This window comes from Aristolochia californica, unplaced genomic scaffold (genome assembly GCF_029961685.1).
Source record: "Aristolochia californica isolate CCGP_79_NKW_82.1479 unplaced genomic scaffold, dmAriCali1.0.hap1 SCAF_14, whole genome shotgun sequence".
Taxonomy (NCBI): Eukaryota; Viridiplantae; Streptophyta; class Magnoliopsida; order Piperales; family Aristolochiaceae; genus Aristolochia; species Aristolochia californica.
Window position 1 is genome coordinate 378,484 of NW_027181815.1, and position 12,034 is coordinate 390,517.

At 40.5% G+C, this 12,034-nt stretch overlaps 1 protein-coding gene across 1 annotated transcript; it reads left to right on the plus strand.

The window, feature by feature from the left end:
* The first annotated feature begins 2,362 nt into the window (after positions 1–2,362).
* On the plus strand, positions 2,363–2,833 carry LOC137950124 (uncharacterized). The gene has a single exon (XM_068796504.1). It carries the CDS (start codon positions 2,363–2,365, stop codon positions 2,831–2,833), a length of 471 nt encoding a protein of 156 aa, XP_068652605.1.
* Positions 2,834–12,034: the final 9,201 nt, after the last annotated feature.

A 12,034-nucleotide genomic window follows, 5' to 3' on the forward strand; every position in this document is an offset into this window, starting at 1 on the left:
CCTAACTTATGCTACACAGAAGATATAGTAAGAAAATAGCGGGGTAATTGTATGAGTGAATACCAGCTACAGGACACCTGGCATAAGATCAACCGAGCATCAATTTTACAGATTCCTGGTAATTATTTTGGTCCCATAAAACTACGATCAAAATCCTGCCAAGTAATATGAGAGAAAATGCTTGACAATGAAGCTGCTTGCATTTGACAAGCAGCACCAGAACAGACACGCTACTCATAATTCAACCAACTTGCCATTCAATTATAAACACTGTTAAGCTCTATGAAAATGGATTAACAAGATCCAATCGGCTTGAGATAACTTGAATTACGGCAAAGTCTCAGCAGCAGGAACATGAAATGAGGGAGCATCAAGTCAGTGATTACTGAACCATGGATAAAGATTGTAACTTCTAATACGCAATTCTAGTCTGATGCATTTCAAATAGCATAAACTTTCAAGCTGCTAAAATATTGCAAGCTAACATGAACACCAAAAACTACCTTTTTAGCAAATTTACCAGATCACAAACCCTTTCATTGATGCCCTTTACATCATCCATAACATACTATCGATGCTGGTAAACAAATTAAAGGAACATGACAAGAGTAGAACAGATGCAATGGTAAACACCAACTGTAAAAGAACTGCAGAGGATCTTTAGGGAGTTGACAAACTTCACGTCATACATGAAAAGAAGAGGAACAAGCTAGAGGTGTGACGGTTGAATCCTTACTCTGAGCTTATCTGAGTTGAGGCATAGATCAATACAAGTCAGCAGAGGCTCTTTTCATGCATTCCTCAAAATATCAATCCGTTTCTTGATACTATCTATTTCCAGTCACCCTTTTCTTGGGACCTTCTTCATTTATCAGGCTGTCTCAGCTCATTTTTTACACTCCGCTTCCTCTTGTCTCTCAGACTTGTCATGTAAAAAATGTAAAATAGTAAAAATCGTTCGGAGAAAAAAACTATCAGAAGCAAAGTGAGCATTCGACCTGCCCATAACTTCGAATTTTGAGATCTTCTGTAGTGACAAAATGAATCTCCATAGAATTGCATCCACCCAGACGCCCGATGATGTACCATGATCTGATTGTCTGCAACATATAACCATATCCGTTTGATTGATCAGGATTACCCGTGGATAAACCAAAACAAACTTCGATGGATTGCCACTAACATCACAAATTAAGTTATATCTTTCGTTAACGGTGCATTATAGAACTCAAACCGTATTTAGGAGTTTGAGAAATCAAATCTGGCACAAGCCAATTGAATCTACGAGTAACTCGAAAGGAGCAGTAACCGTTTACGAAAAGGATATTAATTAGTTTCCTGAAGTTTGATACTGGGAATCTGCACACTCTTTATTAGAATGTGTTTATTTATTTTATTAATTCATTTTATGTAATAATTGTATTTTTACTATTTTGCCCCTTACTCTTTAAAAACCCATTTGTATCCTGTAAATAAACGGAATGATAAATTTATTTTTGCCTCTCGTCTTCGTCTTCCCAACTGTGTCTCCCGACGACAGAGCTCAACGATCCGCCATTTCTGACATGGTATCAAAGCGGACGATCCGCCATTTTTAAGTTAGTAACATGGTATCAGAGCGGACGATCCGCCATTTCTGATTCCCCTTCCGACGACGGCCCTCCCTTTCCCTTTTCGGGTACTGTTTTCCGGCGGTTTCGCCATTATTTCCGACAAAGGGGTTTCCGCCCTTTGTTCGGACTTGAATCTGCGATTCAAGCTATTGGGAGGCTCATCTGGTATTTCCGGCGTCTTGTTTCCGGTGGTTATTCCCGGCAAAGAGGTTAGTTCCCGTTCCCATTTAATTTTTCTCTGTATTCCGTCGCCGAGAGGTTGTTTTTCTCTGGCTGCGTTCGTTTCTGATTTTTGGGCGTCTTCCTGGATTCGTTGAGGAGACATCGTTTCCGGCGCCGAGAGGGTCGTCGAGAGTTGTTTTTCTTCTGGCCTTCCCTGGTTGGCCGAGAGCTGAGGACTCTTGTTTCTCTCGAGGGCAGTTTGGGTATTTTCTGTGGATTATTCTTGCTCGAATTTTTTTCGAGCTCGCTGGTGGATTCTGAAGTCAGAAACGGGTTTGATTTATTTTGAAGTGCTTTGGTGGAAGATCTGATTAAAAAAAAAATAATAAAAAAAAATAAAAAATTTGGAGCTGCATTGGTGGTCAGTGCTCCATGGAGACATATTCATCTTCAGATTCTGGTTTACGTACCAGTTCGGCTCGTTCAGTTTTTTGACGAATCATCGAATCCACCACTCAGACAGCCTCGGGCAAGTCCTTGTCTCCCAGCTTCTTACCGGCGAAAATTACACCAGTTGGAGCCGTGCAATGTTAATCGCCCTATCCGTAAAGAACAAAGTTGGTTTTGTCGATGGCTCCATTCTTGAACCTCCCAGTGCTGATCTTATTCTGCTAAACTCCTGGACCCGTAACAACAATATGGTTATCTCTTGGATCTTAAATTCCGTCTCCAAGGAACTTTCTGCGAGTGTTATCTTTGCTGCATCTGCCCGGGAAATTTGGCTCGATCTTCGGGATCGTTTTCAACAGCGGAACGGCCCTTGTATTTTTCAGCTTAAACGGGAATTGATGAACTTGCGTCAAGACAAGGATTCAGTTAGTACTTATTTTACCAAATTGAAAACCATTTGGGAAGAACTGCGCAACTACCATCCTCATTGTTTTTGTGGGAAATGCTCATGCGGTGGCGTTACGAATCTTAATGATCACCACCATATGGAGTATATCATGTCCTTCTTAATGGGCTTTGACGACTCTTTCTCCCATGTTCGTGGTTAGTTGCTCCTCATGGATCCGATGCCCCCTCTTAACCGTGTTTTTTCTCTGGTTGTCCAAGAGGAACAACAACGACGAACTACTCATGCCTCGGGTTCGAATGCTCCCACTAACACAATGGCGTTTGCAGTTAAATCTGACAAGATAGAAGTTAGTAAATCTGGGAACCACCCTGACAGAGGTTACAATGCTCCACGCCCTCCGCCTTACCACCACACTTCCCGGACTCAGAATTCCCGTGCTCCTCGGAATCCAAACAAGGACAAGTATTACTGTACCCACTGCAAGATTACTGGTCATACCATCTCTCGTTGCTTCAAGCTCCATGGTTATCCGTCTGGATCTACATTCAACACCAAGCCAAATTCTCCTGCTGCTGTTCATCAAGTTTCCTTTGTGGATGCTCGCCCTGGTTCTTCTTCTGTCGGGGGTTTTATTCAGAATCTGGACCCCACTCAATGTCAGCAGCTCATATCCATGCTTTCTACCCAACTGAGTAGCTCAGCAACGGTCACCACTGCTCCAGACTCTTCTACATCCAGTTGCTTGGCAGGTACTTGTTTTTCATATCCTTAAATGGATTGTCGACTCCGGAGTTACTCGACATATTTGCTCTCAAGCTCATATTTTTATCTCCTTGCATGTTATTCCTCATACTACCGTTACCTTGCCAGATAATTCTCATCTTTTGGTCCGCTTTGCTGGTGATATTAAATTACATTCTCACCTTATACTTAAAGACGTACTATTTGTTCCTCAATTCCAATTCAACTTAATCTCTGTTAGTGCTTTAGTTACTGCTTCTGGACTTACAGTAAGTTTCTTTCCTGATTGTTTTGTTATCTAGGATCTCTCCACCCAGCGGACGATTGGCAAGGGTGACAAAGTTCAAGATCTCTATGTCCTCCGTGCTCAACATTTGCCCTCTGCTTCTCATGTTTTTGTTAGCAATGTTTCTGCCCATGTTTGGCATAATAGGCTAGGACACATTTCTTTCAAGCGACTTGATTTTTTGAAGGATCAGTTGCACTGTGATGTAACTAGATTACACAAAGCAGATCCTTGTTATATTTGCCCTCTTGCTAAACAACGTAGACTATCTTTTGAATCTCATAATCATTTATCCAAATTTCCTTTTGATCTTGTGCACTGTGATATTTGGGGACCATATCAAACTATCTCTTATACTGGCCATCGTTTTTTCTTAACTCTTGTTGATGATTGTACTCGATTTACTTGGATTTATCTACTGAAGACTAAATCTGATGCTATTTCTGTGATACCGCATTTTTTTACCATGGTTTCTACGCAGTTTAATGCCAAAATCAAAATTTTTTGCTCTGATAATGCCCCTGAATTATCCTTTGTTGATTTTTTTCACGCTCACGACGTTTTGCACCAGTTTTCATGTGTTGAACGGCCTTAAAAAAACTCGATTGCTGAAAGAAAACATCAACACCTTTTGATGTTTGCTCAGTCTTTATTTTTTCAATCACGCATTTCTGTCTCTTTTTGGACCGAGTGTATTCTTACTGCGGCTTTCTTAATTAATAGAACTCCTTCTCTCCTCTTACAACATAACACACCCTTTCATTTGCTCTACAACCGCTCTCCTGATTATTCCCTCTTTCGTGTTTTTGGCTGTTTAGCTTTTGTTTCCACCTTAGCTGCTCATCGCCCCAAGTTCCACCCACGTGCTCGGGTTTGTGTTTTTCTTGGTTATCCAGCTGGTGTCAAAGGGTATAAATTCTATGATGTTGAGACTCACCAAGTTTTTCTTTCCAGAGATGCCGTGTTCCATGAAGAGGTTTTCCCTTTTCATACTATTACCAGTTCAACTCAACTTACTGACCCCTTCCCTGATTTTGTTCTGCCTCATTCCTCCCTCCACGCTCCGCCTTTTCCTGACCTTGATTCTTCCCCCCTTCATGATTCTCCAGTTATTCCTGGTGTTTCAATTGATGATCCATCCCCTCCTAATCTTCCTACACTTGTTCCTTCCTCTTCCGCTGTTGCTCCTCTTCGAACATCTACTAGGGCGTCTCATCCACCTCATTACCTGCAGGATTATCACTGTAATTTAATTACAGGCTCTTCATCCTCTGCTTCCTCCCGTACGACTTATCCACTCTCTAATTCCATTTCTTATCATGCCCTTTCTGATTCGCACAGAAATTTTGTACTCAACCTATCTTCTCAAGTTGAACCTCAGTACTATCACCAAGCCGTGAAATGTCTTGACTGGAGGTTGGCTATGCGTGATGAGTTGGCCGCCCTGGAAGCTAACAATACCTGGACCGTCACTCCTCTACCTCCTGATAAACATACCATTGGCTGCAAATGGGTCTATAAAATCAAACTTAATTCTGATGGCTCTATTGAGCGATATAAGGCTCGTTTGGTAGCTAAAAGTTATACCCAACAAGAGGGTTTGGACTTTGTTGACACTTTCTCTCCAGTAGCCAAATTAGTCACTGTGAAGGTTCTTCTTGCCCTTGCTGCTTCTCACGGTTGGCATCTCGCTCAGCTTGATGTCAACAACGCCTTTCTACATGGTGATCTTTTTGAAGAAATCTATATGGATCTTCCTCTTGGGTACCTTCGACAGGGGGAGTCCTCTCCCTCTTCCACCAAACTCGTTTGCAAGCTTCACAAGTCCCTTTAAGGCCTCAAACAAGCTTCGCGGCAATGGTATTCCAAATTTTCTCATGTTTTAATCAATTTTGGCTTTCTCCAATCGAAATCTGATTACTCTCTCTTCACCAAAGGTCATGGTTCCTCCTTTGTTGCACTATTGGTTTATGTGGATGATATCATCCTCACTGGTCCTTCCTCTAGTGTTATTAATGAGCTCAAACATTTTCTGCATACTCAGTTCAAGCTCAAGGATCTTGGTTGTCTTAAGCACTTCCTTGGTCTTGAAATTGCTCACTCCAAGACTGGTATTGTGTTTTCTCAACGTCATTACACCTTACAATTACTTGAAGACTCAGGTTACCTAGCTTGTAAACCTACTCGTGTTCCCATGGATCCCAAGCTTAATTTAACTGCCACTGACGGTGACCTGCTTCCTGATATAACCCACTAATGGCGGTTTGTTGGGAAACTACTTTACCTCACTTTATCTCGTCCCGACATTACCTTTGCCGTTCACAAGCTCACTCAATTTGTGGCCCAACCCCGCCTTCCTCATCTCCAGGCACCTACTTCGTTATCTCAAGACCAGTCCTGGTCAAGGTTTGTTGTTTTCTTCTACTTCTTCTTTGCAGGTACGCGCCTACTCTGATGCTGATTGGAGATCATGCCTTGATTCTTGCCGCTCTACTACCGGCTTTTGCATCTTCATTGGTGATTCTTTGGTCTCCTGGAAGGCCAAAAAGCAAACCACCGTCTCTCGCTCCTCCGCCGAAGCTGAATATAGAGCACTTTCTTCAACTGCCAGTGAACTTATTTGGTTACAGCAACTGCTTCAAGATTTTCACGTCAAAGTCGACTCTCCTGCGTTACTATACTGTGACAATCAAGATGCGATACATATTACTTCTAACCCTACATTTCATGAGCGTACCAAACACATTGAGATCGATTGCCATTTTGTTCGTGAACGTGTTAGTTCGGGCGTCCTCAAGTTACTTCCCATTCGTTCTCCATACCAGTTAGCTGACATGTTCATTAAACCTCTTCCCTTTACTCACCTTTTTTCTTTATTATCCAAGATGGCTGTCAAGGATATTTATAAGCCACCTTGAAGGGGAGTATTAGAATGTGTTTATTTATTTTATTAATTCATTTTATGTAATAATTGCATTTTTACTATTTTGCCCCTTACTCTTTAAAAACCCATCTGTATCCTGTAAATAAACGGAATGATAAATTTATTTTTGCCTCTCGTCTTCGTCTTCCCAACTGTGTCTCCCGACGACAGAGCTCAACGGCTCTTTGCCATTCGAGGTTCTAACACTCTTCTTCTTCTCAGTTGAGGAATATAATTTGACTGGCGTTGCGGAGCCAGTTTGGGTATGCAAAATCTCGTCCCCTTTCGTCCTGATTCTCTCTTCCACCTTCGAATTTCCATCAAAAGAAAGGAACCCATTACTCGGAAAGAAGGAATAAAACTCAAACTAAAGATAAGAAAAGCTTATGTTGAAACCATTGGGCTAAAAGGTTCGGTGGGAACGGGACTCGAACTCGGGACCAACCTGCTCTGATACCATGTTGAAACCATTGGGCTAAAAGGCTCGAACCTTTTAGTAAAGCAACCCCACGGATCTTATACAAGGGCTGGCCCGGTCGATATAAACACAAATTCCAACACTCCCCCGCACGGGGAAAACCCGTGGACAAATTCACCGGAAAAACCCGGGACAAACTCCTGGAAAAACCCAGGACAAATTCACCAGAAATACCTGGGATAAAATTCGGTGGGAGTGGGACTCGAACTCAGGACCAACCTGCTCTAATACCATGTTGAAACCGTTGGGCTAAAAGGCTCGAACCTGTTAGGAAAGCAACCCCATGGATCTTTATACAAAGATGGCCCGGTCGATACAAACACAAATTCCAACACTCCCCCGCACAGGAAAACCCGTGAACAAATTCACCGGAAAAACCCGGGACAAACTCCTGGATAAACCCAGGACAAATTCACCAGAAATACCTGGGACAAAATTCGGTGGGAGCGGGACTCGAACTCGGGACCAACCTGCTCTGATACCATGTTGAAACCAATGGGCTAAAAGGCTCGAACCTGTTAGGAAAGCAACCCCACGGATCTTATACAAGGACTGGCCTGGTCGATACAAACACAAATTCCAACAGCTTACTCGCTCCTTTGCTTTCTCCGGTTCTTCTAAACAGCAACCAGAATTTCGGCAAATTCCGGGTCCTTGTCATGATTTTTCTCGTCCACTCTCCTTCTATATGCTCTTGAGCCAGAATAATCGTCTCCCTCTTCCTCCTCAGTATCTTCTTGGACCTCTGAGTTCGCATCACGAGACTCTACGTCAGCCGTAATCCTCACCTTGGGAGTAGCTCGCAGGATAAAAAATGTGGCGCGGAGTACTGAAAAGTTACAGAAAAGGAGGCAAACAAGGAGGGAACAGGCCGGAGGTGGAAAGGGTCGCCGAGGGAGAGCAGGATGAGCATTTCCATTTTGTTGGCAGAGGTTTATGGGTTTAGAGAAATTTGCAGGCTTCGCGGAATGGTTTCGCGCTTACCCTTATTATTGGAGTAATTTCTGCCGCGTTATAAAAATATGAAAAGTAATTCAAGAGTTGTGATTTTACTAGGAAGAGATCCCACCAATCTCATACTATTACATCTATTTACATATTTGCCCCCTAATTCAAAGAAAGATTATTTACTTATTTACTTTATAATATATAACTAATATTTTAATTATCTTAGTTTTAAATTAACATTTACATGCCAAAAATTCAAAAAGAAAAGGTAATTTTCAAATACGACATATTATGAAGCATTGCATTCTAACCTAGCAAGTCGGGATTGCCTTAGTTGAGTCAATTGGTGAGTCTTATCCGAATTTGTCCGAGTCTAACTCGAAATTTAGAGACCCATTAAGGTTCCGTTTCGAGTGGTAACACCTCCGCCATTGGGCGTTGAACGAACAAGGCCTATCGGTGGGAAAACAAAAATGTCCACTCAGATGTTAACATCTACTAAAATAATAGTTCTACTATTCTGGACTAGCGCGGCTGCAATTACATCTCTTTAATGGAAGCCTCTCGGAAAGGCGGAGCTCCACTGTAGCTCTCTCTTTGTAGGGAGGAGTTGACGAGGAAGAAGGACAAGTCACAGAGAAGAAGAGAGAGGAAAATCTTCGAGAAGGGAGAGTTCATGAAAAGAGAATAGGGATTGAGAAATTTCAGCACTTAACAACTTCCTCTTAATCACTTTTATATTAGGCTTTCTTTCAAAGGAAAACTTGTTCACTTGGTTTAACAAAGTACAGTTAGAGTAATATGCTTCAGCATATAAGTAATATGTTAAACTTACTAGACATAGACTAAAATACCACCAGCCTATATTCCTATTTTATTTTTTGTTTTTATTTTTTTGATTTTTTTTTTTGTTATTGGCTTATAAAACATCCAGTGACAAACATGCATTGAATTTTTTTTAACCTTTTTCAGATGAACTTCTACCAGTTTACAACTCTTTGTTTCCTTCCATGATACATTTGATGTGACCTGCTATTTGCCTGTACTTTTTCGGAATTAAAAAATGGGTTATCTTTTTTGTTGTCCTTACACCATTCAAAATGGGTTATCTATTATTTGTTTATTTTGATCACGATGGTTTTAGTATCTCCATTTTAAAAGAGGTAACTTAGTGAGGAAAGTAATCTATTGCTATTTCAATAAACACTAACAAGAATGAAATTACTGCTGTAGATCAAGGCTTGCAACAGCCACTGTGCACTTTACCAGTGCATCAAGTTATTTGTTGGGATGCTTCTGTGGTTCCTGTATGCTTTATGCTTCCAGCTTTTCTACTTTTATGATGGGAAAATAATTAACTCGAGAGAGGGCATAAATTTATTTAAGAACTATTTCCAGCCCTCTTTTTGATTGATGATTTCTGATATTATTTGGCTGAGTTAGCTCCTTGTCCAGGGCATGATCAACCCAGATTGATTCTGTATCACATGCATGCATCACTTCAGAACAGATATGCATATGGAAGAAACATATGTTTTTTCTTGTCCTTCTCTGATACTTGTGATTTTCATTTTTTGGTTTTAAATAATATCTTTTTTTAACTAGCTTAAATTGATGTCATTTCTTGTGGAGTTGTTAATTTTGATAAGTCGTAAACGTTTTTCTGCTGGTTCAGTTAAATCACGAATCACCTTCCTCTCGGGATTTAAAAGATGATGCAGCTTGTCAGAGTGTTGTGCTACTTTTAAAGTGTCTGAAGATTATGGAAAATGCCACCTTTCTAAGCAAGGATAATCAGGTATAAGATAGTTATGGAGATTGCTGTTCTAATGGTTGAAAATTGAAGTATCTTGTGCATTCAGAGATGGTCATGGAGATTGCTGTTCTAATGGTTGAAAATTGAAGCATCTTATGCATTCAGAGATGACTTTCTGAGCTGTGTTTCTTTTTCATGTAGAACCATTTGCTAGAGATGAGAGCTAAATTACGCTCTGAAGGGTCAGCAATGTCTTTTGTTGGACTCATAATAAGCACCACCAAAATCCTATCTGGTCAGTAGAAAAAGCTTTTATTTTTTATTTTTTTGTTGCATTGTCTGATTAGGTTCATTCTTATTTGGCTGAACCATCTAGAAAAGTAAGTCTTATCTTATCATGCTTTTCAGTGAACTGATCATGATTCTGCCATTGCCTTATAGGTTGATCTTTGCTTCAGAGTTCTTGCTGCATGTCTAGTGACGAGAAGTCCACTAGTATCAGTAATGGGGTGAATGGTCAGTCATGTCATGTTTCTGATGCTAAGGTCAACTCCTGTGGCGAAGGTACTGCATAGTTGAATTTTCTTTAGATCTCTGAAGGTAATTCTTTTACACTTATCATTTAGAGGTACCTGTTTGATCTGTAGAATTTTGATTTTATTCAGCGAAGAGGTTCTTCTTGTGAGAACCTTGAATTGAAATGTTCGAATTATGTCATTATATTGTCAAGGTCCCCCTCTGTAGTTAGTGTTCTATTTGTCTTTGGGCTTTAACGATACTTGCCAATTTGAGGAAACAAAAATTAAGGTAGCCCATTGTTACTGTATTAGGGTTGAGTACATGTAGCCTCCTTTTCATTATTTTTTATCAAATTCTTCCTCCACAAATAGGTGTCATTCTTCAAATCTTCCTTTACCACCTCTATCCCTGTCAGTTTCAGGCTTCTTCCACTACTTCATGGTCAACACTGGCAAAGCCCTTCTCATGGAGGCTTCATAAGGTTTTCATAGAACGTGTAAATGCTATTTCCAATAACTTGCTCTTACTGTCGCAATCTATTAGTTTTACTCCTTGTTATTTGTGCCTTCTAGTTTTTGTACACATTATTTCATGTTCTCATTTACACTATCCTTGTATTCCTTGTTTTTGCTACTTCACCGCTGAACATTCTGCTTGCTAAAGCATGGCGGGTTCAACAACTGTCATTTAAAACTGCAGTCACACTTTTCATGTATCACTGGTGTAATTACATTGTTTAGGCATTATTTAAGTTCCTTTAGACTCTTGGGCATTAATGTGTAATCCTACTACTATTTCAGTACCACATTCAGTCGTAGCAGGCTAAATAGGCACCTGCAAATAGCAGGAGGGAGTGTAGCCTGTTATTGATGAGGAGATTTCTCGAAAGGCTTACTTGACTGAAATTTTAATTGCTTCAAATCTTTCTTTACAGAATGATGAAGCTGCTCTATTGCAAGGGGAAAGGGAGGCTGAAAAGATGATTATTGAGGCTTATGCAGCCCTGCTTCTTGCATTCCTATCAACAGAAAGGTATCTTTGAGTACCTTCAGATTTCTGCGATGTGGCTCTCTTTTCCAATTCTTCTGTAGTTATGTTGGCTTTGTTTTGTTTCAACAGCACAAAAGTCAGGGATGCCCTTGCCAACTATCTCCCTGATCACAATTTGGAAGTTCTTGTACCTGTATTGGAGAGATTTGTGGTAAGCATTGTAACCTTTTTGTATCATATTACTGTTCCATGTTACTTTTTCCCTAAATGGTATTTGTTTTGCTTCTATACACTCTGGTTCATGCCAGTGAAGGAAAAAAACATTTGTTGAGGTGATTCCAGCATCCTCATGATAAACCTATTAGGACCCATTTTAAGAAAAAAAAAGCCATATAACTGATGATCTGGTTCATGCCTTGCTGACATGAAATATTGGCATTTTCAGGCGTTTCATTTGACCTTGAACATGATATCACCTGAAACACATGCTGCTGTAACGAAAGTAATCGTATCATGCAGAGGACTTTAAACACTCAGAACAGATTCTGTACATTCTTCCTCCTCTCTTGTGCCCTTGCTCTCAACCTTCTATCTTATGGTCTAATTCATTGTCATTACCGGAGAATGACCAGACCAGTGGGCTGCAGTGCCCCCTGACTGCCATTTTTTTTGTTAATTCTTCAATTTTTTCACTGTATGTTGTTGAGTATCTCCCATTTCAGTTTTGCAATGTACTCTGTTGTATCTCACAGCAGATGG